This window comes from Acomys minous (assembly GCF_964271855.1).
Source record: "Acomys minous genome assembly, chromosome: 17".
NCBI lineage: Eukaryota > Metazoa > Chordata > Mammalia > Rodentia > Muridae > Acomys > Acomys minous.
This window is the reverse complement of record NC_140500.1, coordinates 22,360,006-22,373,159: the sequence shown is the minus strand read 5'-3', so window position 1 is coordinate 22,373,159 and position 13,154 is coordinate 22,360,006. Positions and strand designations below refer to the sequence as shown.

The 13,154-nt window shown below is 40.6% G+C and overlaps 2 protein-coding genes across 3 annotated transcripts in view; both read left to right on the top strand.

Moving 5' to 3' along the window:
• LOC311588403 (C-type lectin domain family 6 member A) overlaps positions 1-13,154 on the top strand; it is a 152,048-nt gene that overhangs the window by 100,788 nt on the left and 38,106 nt on the right. The gene's annotated exons all lie outside the window — the stretch shown is intronic.
• LOC311588400 (C-type lectin domain family 6 member A-like) overlaps positions 1-13,154 on the top strand; it is a 44,609-nt gene that overhangs the window by 19,928 nt on the left and 11,527 nt on the right. The window contains exons 1-3 of one of the 2 annotated variants that reach the window (XM_084765979.1): positions 1,388-1,563; positions 2,109-2,198; positions 4,748-4,834. In XM_084765979.1, coding sequence (XP_084622105.1) covers positions 1,539-1,563; positions 2,109-2,198; positions 4,748-4,834 — 202 coding nt within the window. In that variant the 5' untranslated portion in view covers positions 1,388-1,538. Of the gene's footprint in view, positions 1-1,387; positions 1,564-2,108; positions 2,199-4,747; positions 4,835-13,154 lie in introns of those variants that run through there. The other variant, XM_084765980.1, reaches the window with a different exon arrangement.

Here is a 13,154-nt window from a genome sequence, read left to right as displayed (position 1 = left end):
CACTGATGACTATAGTTTAAGGAAAAATCATATCTAAAAGGCCCAGATCCCATCAGTCTCCTTTGCATATTGACCTACAATCATCAATATGATGGCTAATGTGTGGTCAAGATGTTATATCTGTTATTTGCCTTAGAGGTTGTATAACAAGATGGAGTTCAAAATAGAATTAGCACTGTCAAAGTATAGGCACAATAATCATACTTAAATACCAGCTTCCTCTCATTCAAAGGAGCCATAACACAGCAAAACGTACATCACAATACCATGTCCATTTTATAATACCACTCCTGAATAATGCTCATGTCTCTTGTTTTTTAAATGTATATATGTATGTGCTTATTCATGTGTGTACCTATGTGAAGGAAGGGTTGAGAACTGATGGATCTCCAACCTGAGACAAACAGCTAACTGAGGTGCCAACTAACATATCAAAGCAGATGCTATTCACCAGCCTCTCTCAGCATTGTCAGTACCTGTTACAGAGACATCCTAGCTGGCATACCCCACCCCTACCCTAAACTCTGTAGCCCATGGACTGAGATGGGTCCTTCCCCCAACTTCTCATCTATACACAACCCTGCCATTGTAGCTATGTGGTCCTTTTGCTATCACGTTCTTCTGGCTCACTCCTGGCCTCTTTTACACTGGCTCTCATGACCTCCCCTGAACCACTAGCTATGGCCTGGTTCACTCTGGATCATTCCTGATGCTTCTGTCTCTAATCTCCCTTATATCTATAATCAATATTTCAATGAGTTATGAGCAGTCAAGTCTTTCTTTTATTTCCTTTTTTCATTTAAGAATACATTGACTATAAGTCTCAGGAACACCGTCCACTTCCTTTAAGGCAGGGTCTCTCATGGGTCTGGAGAACACCAATTAAAAGCTGGGATGCCTGACAAGAAGCTCCCAGGGATCCATCTGTCTCTGCTTTCCCAGATCTGGGATTACAAGCATGTATCATCACCCATGATATTTCTGGGTAGGTTCTGGGCATCAGTCTCAGGTCCTCTTGCTTGCAAGGCCTCCAACCACTTTACCATCTCCCAGACCTCTATGGACTTCTTATTATTTACTACAGTAATTCATAACATCTAAATTCCAGCCATTAAATCAGACTTTTTATTGCTTACTAGAACCCTGTTCAATATATAAATAAAACCTTATACTAACTAAATAAACCACATAAAATTCTGTAAGTCACAATTTCTTTAAATTACATTCACAGAGAAACGTGTTGGGGAAAAGTTCCAAATTAGGAACTGAGCAAATGATGAGAATACTTTTGTCAGAGTTTCCAGGAACAGTTTTAGGCATGTTTCTTAATTTCCCCTTTCTTGAAAAGACTTCTAAATACTCTGTTAGTGCCTTTGTTCACTGGACACCAGTTCCTACTGGGACTTCTGCCTATTTCTGGTGCATTTAGCTCAGAGTCTGTAGAGCTCTGGTCTCTTTGAAAGAAGACAGGCCCCTGATTTGTATCAGCGACACAAAGACACAAGAAGCCCTTGAGCTTCTGAACACAGACCTAAATAATGGTGGAGGAGAGCCAGCCCCAAGGTGCGGTGAGCATTCCTGTCTCAGTTCAGAGGCCATGGTGAAAGTGTGTGATGGGATGAGTGTTTGCCTGGGGTAAAGATGCAGACAAGTGGCCAGGCTGAAGGATAGAATGGAGCAAGACATCAGACCCACAGGAGTTTGAAGGAAGTAAGTATCTTAGCACCAGAAGCCCTTTGAAAAACAAGAAAACAAATATTGAAAGGGGAAGTAAAAAGATAGGACATCGATGTTAAAATGTTGATCCTTAAGAAGCAACTATAAAGACATGGGAATTGCCGATGCCTGATCTCTCTCTCTCTCTCTCTCTCTCTCTCTCTCTCTCTCTCTCTCTCTCTCTCTCTGTGTGTGTGTGTGTGTGTGTGTGTGTGTGTGTGTGTGTGTGTGTGCGTACATGCACATGCATTCAGACTTGACCTGGTCATTTATTCTAGGGCTTTCACAGCTTTCCCTACTCTAAGTTTCTAATTACTCTAACCATTTTGTCTGGTTTGTTATTCTCTAAGCTTTTGGTCTTGTGGTGACTATGTCTGCTTGCTATCCCATAGGGATGGGAGTCTGCTGGACCCTGAGACTCTGGTCAGTTGCTGTGATTTCCATCTTACTCCTCAGTACCTGTTTTATCATGAGCTGCATGGGTAAGTTCTTCACTGGCAGGTGTCTCTTTTTTTCTTTTTCTTTTTTAAATTTTTATTATAATTTATTCAGGTTACATCCTGATGGTTGTCTTCTGACCTCTATTTGCTCGTTCCTACCCTCCCTCACACTCCCAAGCATTCCCTTCCCCTAGAATTCTGACAGAAGTAGACCCTCTCTTCCACCATATGACCACAGCCTATGACATCTAACCCAGATAGCCTGCTTCCCCTCCCTCTGTGGGCTGCCAGGCCTCCCCATCAAGGGGAAATGATAAGATTGGGAGCACCAGAGTTCATGTCAGAGGCCATCCCCACTCTCCCCACAACCATGGAGAATGAACTTTCCACTGGCTAGATCTGAGCAGGGGGTCTAGATGTAATTGTCCTTGGTTGGTACAGTTTGTGCAGGCTCCTCTGGGTCCAGATCCTGGTGTCTCTTTCAGGCACTTTCTTGTCTCTGTTCCACAGAAACTCCCAGGGGCTGATTTGTTTTGTTTTACTTTGCTTTGTTTGGTTTGTCTTTGTCTTTTTGAGACAGGGTTTCTGTGTGAAGTCCTTGTCTTGGAACTCTCTCTGTGGACTATGCTGGCCTCATCCTCACAGAGATCAGCATGCTTCTGCCTCCCATGTGCCTGCATTAAAGGTGCAAGCCACCATTCCTGCTGGTGTTGGTTTTTTGAATCCCATTAACTGGTCAGACCTTACATGCAATACCATATTTGTTTGTTTTGTATATTTTTTTACTTCTCTTCCTCATTGCTTTCTTTTTCTCTTTCAACCACTGAGGTTTCTAAGGTTCATTCACTTAGCCTTGTTAGCACATGCCATTTATTTTATTTTATTTTCACCAGTGTAATAAAAAAATGTATTCACTTTTATCAAGTTGAATTCATACCAGGGATGCAAAGATAAGCCAATAGACAAATATCCATAAACATGAAACATCTCAACAACAGAATGCAAGGCAAACCATGCATCCCTCTGATTTTATATAGAGAAGGCATGTATCAAGATTTAACATGCTCTGGGATGGTGAGATGACTCTTTTGGTGTTTGCTGCATACGTATGAGCAACTGCACTCAGATACCTGCATAGAAAAGCTACATAAAGGACGCTTATCTGTAACCACTGCTGACAAGCATATATGTCACTCTAGTCAGTGAGAGACCTTCCTTCAAAAAATAATGTGTATAGTTGGGGAGGAAGATACCAAACCTTGAACTCTCTCTGTCTCTCTCCACCTCTCTGTCTCTGCCTTGTGTCTCTGTGTCTGTCTGTCTATCTATTTGTCTGTCTCTGTCTCTGTCTCTGTCTCTGTCTCTGTCTCTCTCTCTCTCTCTCTCTCTCTCTCTCTCTCTCTCTCTCTCTCTCTCACACACACACACACACACACACACACACACAGCACATGTCATTTATAACCATCAACTGTGACAGAGCCTTTCAGTATCAGGTTTACCATTAATCACATTCTCTGGTCTAAGCATGTCCCTTTTGGAAGTGCAGCTCTAATTGATTCTATAAGGTTCAAAGATGAGAGTCTGTGATTTTTGTGTCTCAATTTGAGAGGAAAATGTAACCAAATTAAATAGTAAAGATTGAGGAGATAAAACATTTCTGCTCTGTTTCATCTGCCTATAAAGCCATATCAGAAGTCTAGTATGTGAGAAATATTGATGATGTTCTTTGCAGTCTACAGCTATTTGCTGTGGAAATGATCACAATAGTTACTGAACAGCCAAGGAGGCACAGTGATGAAACAAAGACATCATTCTCACCAAATCAAGATCTGTGCTGGCTGGCACAGTCAGGCCTAGGAGGGCAGGCTGTGGTAGCTAAGGATAGTTACATTACTGTTCAAGAAGAAACAGACATGCACCACCCAAAATATGAACTATAAACACTTGCTAAAAGTAATAAAGAATCTATTTTTGTTAACATGGTTAACGTGCACACTTATGAACAAAATGCTAATTTTAAAAATAATTTGTATTTATTTAGTCACTTGATTTTTGACAAAGAAGTCAAATCTATTCAATGGAAAAATGATAGCATCTTCAACAGAAACTTTCATACTTATGTACAATGTATCTTAATTATATCCAACCCCCACTTAAAAGTCTACAGATACTTAATCTACTCCTACCTGTAATCAGGAATGCCAAGATATGTTAACATATCCATTATTCTTCCCTCAAAATGGTTCAGACAAAGGAGACAAGACATTGGGGAATCAACAGAGAACCATGCAGCACGTGTGACAGTTCCCTGATGCAGGGCTTTGTGATTAATTGATGCAGAAGATGGAATGTTTTTTCCCAGAAAATAAAACTGTGGTTATAGTAGAGAAGAGGAACAACAAATGAGGAGATATAGATATGAGTGATATAAATGCATACAGGGCAGCAATAATTTAGTCTGGTCTTCAGTAGATTTGCCTGGAGAAGTTGGGGTGGGTGTATGTAGAAGTGCACTGGCTCGGTAGAGGTAGAGGACATGAGGCTCCAGGGCTGGCCATGTGGATGTTCATTTGCTTCTTTCTTCACAGTGATTTCCCAGTTTACGATGGACAATCCCAATAGAAGACTGTCTGAACTTCACACAAGCCATTCCAATCTCACCTGCTTGGTGTCAGGTGTGTGGAGTGTGTATATGTGTGTATTTGTTTTGTGTGGTGGTGGTGGTGGTGGTGGTGGTGTGTGTATGTGTGTGTGGTATGCACATGTGTGTTTTGTTTGTCTTTTTCTTGATTTCTTTAAGAAATTATTTTTCTTACCATATAATATACAATACATATCTATCTATCTATCTATCTATGCTGAGAAGAGAAACAACAAATGGAATCAAAACAAAAACATGTTTACATCCACTATGGTGCAGAAAAGTTCAGAACCAAGCAGAAGGTAAAGAGATATAAGAAGAATAGAACTCTTTTCAAAAACAAGATTTGTGTAGATAAACGAAGGCATATATACATACATACATACATACATACATACAAACATACATACAAAATTTTCTGTCTGATGTAAATATACATGTGGACTCTGCTCCTCAGTACATTCCACCTCACAATCTGTTAGCAATATCACACAACTCAGGTGGACATCCCCTACTCAATGCAGGCCATGCCACCTATAAGAACAGGTAGGCAGCTTGCCCATGGAACACTCTCAAGGACACAATTCTCCACCATGCCTCCTCCAAAAACAGCACTTTGCCTTGTCCCCTCCCCCAAATACAGAGACTATCCCCTGCTCAAGTCCAGGTCACATCAGCCAGAAGAACAGTAGATAAACTCAGGGTGATACTCACTGCTGGACCAGGGGACACATTGGATGCCAGAACATCTGATAGATCACTGGTTCTGCACCTCTTCCAGTCTCTAAGTGCATCCCAGACACTAACCTCAATGCCCCATCCCCTGCCTTACTACTCATTCCCAGTCCCAGATCTAATGGAGAGCCCCTGCTCAACACGAGGCCATGCCTGCTGCCAGAGAAACTGAAGAACATTCTTGAGTCTCTGATGTGGTTGTGGAGTGAATTCTGTGGGTGTTCTCATTGGCATCAAGAAGTCAAGCTGTATGTGCATAAACTGTGTGTGCATACAAGCCGTAGGTGTACATAAGCTCCTTCCATCTGGGGTGAGCTTGTGGACAAGAAGGAGCTAGAAAGAAATTCTCCAAGAAGTGTTCTTCACTTAATTCCTAGGTACTTCTGTCAAGCCCAGGATCTTGCAGAATCTAGAAGCCAACTGAGCAAATGAGTCAATTTATCTTCATCAAAGATGTGAGAATTTATGAGAAATTAAAAATGAATGAAAACTAGTATATTTAGGACATTTCACTCATTCATTTGATCACCCAGAATAAAGTAATAGCCATTTACTCTATGTCAGAAAGTTCATCAAATAACATACAAGGAGAACACAGACTCTGTTTTCAAGTAATTTAGACGAAAGTCAATGAACCTGTGTCAATGAGCCACGTGCAATGGCACACTCCTATTATCCCAACTACTCATGATGTTGATACAAGAGGACAGTGAGTGTGGAATTAGCCTGGCCTATGTAAAGAGTCTGCTTTAGAAAAAAAATGAAGAAAAAATAAACTATTGTTTGCAACATTGTCCAGGAAGGGTTGTCCTGAGACAGATGTCTTAGAAGAAGCAACAACTATAACTGTGGTTACGAAGACTGTCCCAGAGGTGTGAAACTGAAGCATGAATGGTTGAGGCACGCAGTGCTGAGTGAAGGAGAAATGATATTTTCTAGGTAGACATAATCAGGATGCTTTATGTGCTGTGCCTCACTATGAAAAACAGTTCTTTCTCCTAAATAATATTTATTTGTCAAGTATGGTTTTCTACTTAATAAGTCGGTATAAGTTTAATGAACTGTTTTATTTATCTTCTGCTCCTATGGTTTGGCATTCAGGCTGAGCTCCACTGAGAGGCTCCTCTGGTCCTAGCTGAACGTAGGCACGTGTATGTGCCAGTTACCACTGCAGGCAGCTCAGCTTCTGAGGAAGAGGAAGCCAGGAGGAATGACTAACAGTATGACACACTTTTCTGTGATTCCTTAGGATGGCCTGGGTTTGTTTACATGCACCTTACAGACTTCCAAGATTGAAGGTGACCATAACTCAGGCCTCTTAAAGAATTTAACTTGATAGTAATTCAGATCAGGAATGATATTTCACATTCTCTTGGCCAGTTCACAAGAAGACTTTGCTTTTTTTTTTTTAAACTGGGAATGTGGCAAAAATCACATTACAACGGTATGAGAATATAGAAACTAAAACCTGTGGTCAGTTTTTGACAAAGCATCACAGCCATGGAGAACCATCACAACATTTCATGTGGAGAATTGATATGGTCAAACTTAGGCTATAGTTGGTGCTTTTACAACACCTTGAAAATAGTGGGCTACTTTATAATCTGATAATGAGATAAATGTCTGGAGACCATGAGAGGAGCAGCTTTGAGTAGCAAAGAGTGTAGGGTCAACAAAGTAGACGCCTGATGATCTAGGGATCAAGGGATCCAAGAAGTAAAGTGTGACTTCAATATTATGAAGATGCAAATTCAGTAACCACGAAGTTACTCAAAGAAGTAGATAGTACACGATGCCATGGGTTTAGGTTGGTAAATGTTCATTTGAGATTGAGTGTAATGAGTCAAACCTAATATGTTTGCCTTCTCTGGCCTCAAAAATCTCACACATATAGGCAACAGGCAAGACCATAGCAATACATGACATCGCTTGGGAAGATTTTATAAGAGGAGGAAGCATAATGACAGGGCTGTAGGAAGTGTTATATTTTAAAGGGGTGGATGGAAGAAGAAGAGATTATAAAAGACAACAAGAAGTAATGGCAAAAAATGCAAGGCTAAACCAGGACATAGCTGTGTCTCAGTTGCTGAAGAGGAGGAGAACTGGATGGTTAACAAGTGCCCTGGGATATTACTGATGATCCATTTCAAAACTGGTGTTAGTGAAAGAAGAAGGAAAAAGGGATGAGGTAAGGAGGACAAAGGGACAGGGAGGAAAGTGCAGATACACAGTTCTAGAGGGAGAGGCCAGTCACTTTGATACTGGAAGAGTGAGAGTGTGGTCTAGGGAGGAGGAAGTCAGTTGAAATAAGGAGGGTTTAGGGAAGAACACTATGCCCTGTAGATACATTTCTTAAAATTTTGCTTTCTAATATAATCTAGAGCCACTCAGGATTAGCTAACCCCTTTCCTCCCAAAGAGAAGATATATACTCACCCTAAAATGTGAGTGAGTATCTATCTCTGCTTCATCTCCCCCTAGAGTTAGCATTGTCACCTTACATTAAGATGGAAGGGTGTGGCTCACTCACTCCCTTTACAGTGATGATAATGGGCTCATCCTGCCTTTTAAACCACCCATCTTTCTATGAGTTCTGGAAGTGTCTGTGTTTTTAAGCCAGAAGGCTGACGATTCCATTGATTGTGGGGAAGGGAACTGTAGTCAGGCTCTGTCTACTTAGGTAATCCAGATGTGGTAGAAAAATAAGTAGAAAATAGAAAGCCATAATTCTATCATGAAATTCTGGTTTGGTTCTGTTTTCTTACAGCTTATTTTCAAAAGTACTTTCAATTTATTGAAGAACAAAAACCTATAAATGATCTAACCCACAAAGGACTGTGCTGCATAAAACACGGTACACCACTGGAGGATAAGAATTAATGTTCCTAAGAGTTTGATTGCTGCCTGTAGAGTGTCATGAATCCACAGAAATCTGGCCTCTCCCTCCCTCCTGCTTCATCTCTGTCTCTCTCTGTCTCTCCCTCCCTCCCTCCCTCCCTCTTTCTTTCTTTCTTTCTTTCTTTCTTTCTTTCTTTCTCTCTTCTCTCTTCTCTTTCTCTCTTCTCTCTCTCTCTTTCCCAATTAATTCTTTTTTTTTACTTTATTAATTTATTCTTGTTACATCTCAATGGTTATCCCATCCCTTGTATCCTCCCATTCTTCCCTCCCTCCCATTTTCCCCTTATTCTCCTCCCCTATGACTGTTCCTGAGGGGGATTACCTCCCCCTGTAAATGTTCATAGGTATCAAGTCTCTTCTTGGTAACCTGCTGTCCTTCCTCTGAGTGCCACCAGGTCTCCCCCTCCAGGGGACATGGTCAAAGTTGAGGCACCAGAGTATGTAATTCTTTTCTTATACATTACATCCTAACCACAGTGTCCTCTCCAGCCAGTCCTCTCAGTTCTGTCTCCTAGATCTACTTCTCCAAAGTTTCCCTTTAAATAAGAACAGGCCTCCTAGGAATATCCTCCGAACAAGCCATAACAAATTACAGTAAGACTGGGCACAAACCCTCATATCAAGGCTGGATAGGGCAACCCAGTAGGAGAAAAAGGCTCCCAAGAGCATGCAAAACAACAACAACAACAACAACAACAACAAACCAAAAAAAAACAAAAAAACCAACCAAACAAAAAAACCCACCCACTCCCATTTTTAGGAGTCTCACAAGAACACCAACTAGATAAACATACCATATATGCAGAGGACTCAGCACAGACCCATGCAGGCTTCATGATCATCACTTTAGTCTCTGTGAGTCCCTATAAGCCCTACTTAGTTGATTCTGTGGGTCCTGATGTCCTTGACTCCTCTGGCTCCTACAATCGTTCATCCTCTGTGTAATGTTAGGCTGTGGGTCTCTGCATCTGCTCCCATCAATTGCTAGATGGCACCTCTATGATGATAATTGGGCTAGGTACTAATCTATGAGTATAGCAGAATATCATTAGGACTCATTTGATTGACTTTTTAATCTTATCTTATTTTAGTTTACCTTTTTGCCTGTTATATTTGGTTGCATCCTAGGTCTCTGGTCTAACCAGCCTCCAGTTCCTGGCCATCCAGGAAGTGTTAGACATGGGCGCCCTCTTGTGGCTTGGACCTCAAGTTGCACCAGCCATTTGTTGGTTATTCCCCGAAGTTCTGTCCAAACATTACTCCAGCACATCTTGTTGGCAGGACAAATTGTAGGTCAACGTTTTGTGGATGGGTTAGAGTCCCTGTCCCAACACTGAAAGCCTGCCTAGTTACAGAAGATGGCCATATCTGGTTCAATATCACCCACTATTAAGAGTCTTCACTAGGGTCACCCTCAGAGATTACCCTCATAGATTCTACTGCACTAGGCTTCCATATTACCCTCCCCCTCCAACTAAAACAATTCCAGTAATCTTTCCTGGTACTCACTCCTCCCCTAGCTTGATTCCTTCTGTTTCCATCTCCATCAGCCCCAGTCCACCCACAAAATCTATTCTATTTCACCTTCCCAGGAAGAACCATGTGTTCCTTCTTGATATTTAGCCTCTCTAGGTCAGTGGATTGTAGCATGGTTACCTTTTAATTAACAGCTTTTATCCACTTATAACTGAATACATACCATGTTTGTCCTTGTCGGTCTGGATTACCTCACTCAGATGATTTTTTTTCCTACTTCATCCATTTGCCTGCAGATTTCATGATGTCAATTTTAAAATAGCTTAATAATATTCCATTGTGTACATGGATGAAATTTTCTTTATCTCCATTCCTCAGTTGAGGCACAAGTAGGTTGTTTTCAGTTTCTAGCTATCACAAATCAAACCACTATGAACATAGTTGAGCAGGTGTCTTTGTGGTAGGATGGAGTAGCCCATGGGTATATGCCCATGAGTGGTATAACTGAGTCTTGAGTTAGATCAATTCCCAAATTTCTGAAGAGCCGCGATATTTATTTCCAAAGTGGCTGTACAAACTTGCATGCCCTCTATCAATGGAGCAGTGTTCCCTTGCCCCACATCCTTGCCAACGTGAGCTGCATTTGTGTTTTTCATCTTAACTATTCTGACAGGTATAACATGGAATCTCAGAGTAGTTTTGATTTGCATTTCCCTGATGGGTAAGGATGTGGAACATTTTAAAGTGTTTTTCAGCCATTTGAGGTTCCTCTGTTGCGAATTCTCTGTTTAGATCTGTATCCCATGTTTTATTTAGATTATTTGGCTTGTTGATCCTTTTTTCCTAAGATTTTATTGTTATTGTTTTTATATACATTTTCAATTTTAGCCCTCTATCAGATGTGGAGCTGGTGAAGATCTTTTCCCATTCTGTAGGCTGCCATTTTTGTCCTTCTGATGATGTCCTTTGTCTTATAGAAGCTTTTCAGTTTCATGAGGTCTCATTTTTTAATGATTAATCTTAGTGCCTGAGCTGTTGGTGCTCTGTTCAGGAAGTTGTCTCCTGTGCCCATGCATTCAAGGCTATTCTACACATTCTCTTTTATTAGGTTTTGGTTATGTTGCTTTACTTTGAGATCTTAGGTCCATTTGGATTTGAGGACTCGCATTCTTCTACATGCAGACATCCAGTAAGACCAGCACTACTTGTGAAGATACTTTTTTCTCCATTGTGTATTTCTGGCTTCTTTTTTTTTTTTTAAATGCAGGCATCCATATATGTGTGAATTTACATCTGAGTCCTTAATTTGATTCCATTGATCAACATGTCTTTTTATGCAAATACCACTCAGTTTTCATTACTATATCTCTGTAATACAACTTGATATCAGGGATGGTGATGCCTCTCGAAGTTCTTTTATTGTACAGGACTGCTTTATCTATTCTGCTTTTTGTTTGTTTGTTCATTTATTTGTTTTAGCATATGAAGTTGAGTATTGTCTTTTCAAGGACTTTAAGTAAATGTGCTGAAATTTTGATGGAGTTTGCATTTCATCAGTAGATTGCTTTGGGTAAGTTGGGCATTTTTACTATGTTAATCTTACTGATGCATGAGCATGGGAGATCTTGCCATCCTCTGACTTTTTCTCATTATATCCTCAGAGTCTGGGTGTTCTTTACACCTTGTTTTTCTGGCTCTTCCTGACAGCATCTCAGAAGGACAAATGGGCCTGACATTAGTGCTGATAGAGGTAGATATGGAGTCCTTGACAGCAGAGGGGTAACAGGCCCTTCCTTGTATCTAGAGAAATTGGGGCTCCCCGTTTCCATGTGGGCTCAGTAAGCAAGCAACTTTTTAATTTTTTTATTTATTAATTATTTTTTACAAATACATTTATATTATTATACATATACACAACCAACTACCTACAGCAAGAAGAACCATGAAACAATCAGGAATTATATACATGTTATATTCTTAGTTTTTTGACTATTTGTATTTGGCAACCTTGAAGAAAACATCTTTCCTATCTTGGTGAGTCTAAAATTCTGAATGTAAATAAATATCTATCATATCTCATCATTATCCACTAAAAATATCTTCACCCTTGAACAACTAAGCTTAATTGTAAAACTAAACTATCTGGTCTTCGACCCCATCAGAGACATGAGAAGGATTATAATTAATTACCTTAGTCAGGGAGTGAATGTTAGCAGCTTCTCAAATGAGAAGATGACAGAGATCGTTTGCTGTCTGAACAGTCACCCAAAACTCTCTATAACATGGGGGCATCATCTTAAGCCTTCTGTCCCAATATATCTGACAAACATATTCTGAGACAGGAACTATTGAGGACTTGCTTACCCTGTCTTTGCAGAGTTTGGAAATTGACTTTACCTGCATCCTAGCTGCTCTTTTTTAGGCAGAATTCTGTCTGTGGTTAAAATGAGGACATTTTACCCAACAGCTTATTTGCCATATTTGAAACCATCTCCTTAAGGAGGTTCTTTGATGGCCATCATTTTCTTTAAGGTAGGCTGGGTATTGCTAGGAGCTAACCTTTATCATTGTCAATGAATCTTTGAAATAATATAAACATCTTTAAATGCCACATTCTGCATGTCTCTGAGGTTTTTTGAGACCTTATATTTTTATATTTTTATTTTTTAATTTTTATTTATTTATTTATTTATTTATATTAATTTATTCTTGTTACATCTCAATGGTTATCCCATCCCTTGTATCCTCCCATTCTTCCCTCCCTCCCATTTTCCCCTTATTCCCCTCCCCTATGACTGTTCCTGAAGGGGATTACCTCCCCCTGTATATGCTCATAGGATATCAAGTCTCTTCTTGGTAACCTGCTGTCCTTCCTCTGAGTGCCACTAGGTCTCCCCCTCCAGGGGACATGGTCAAAGGTGAGGCACCAGAGTATGTGAGAAAGTCATATTCCACTCTCCACTCAACTGAGGAGAATGTTCTGACCATTGGCTAGATCTGGGTAGGGGTTTAAAGTTTACTGCCTGTATTGTCCTTGGCTGGTGCCATAGTCTGAGCGGGACCCCTGGGCCCAAATCTGCCTATCATAATGTTCTACTTGCAGGTTTCTAGGACCCTCTGGATCCTTCTACTTTGCTATTCTCCCATGCTTCTCTCATCTAGAGTCCCATTAGGATGTCCTCCCCTCTGTCCCAGTTTCCTGGTAAGTGAAGGCTTTTGTGGGACATGCCCCTTGGGCTAGTATGC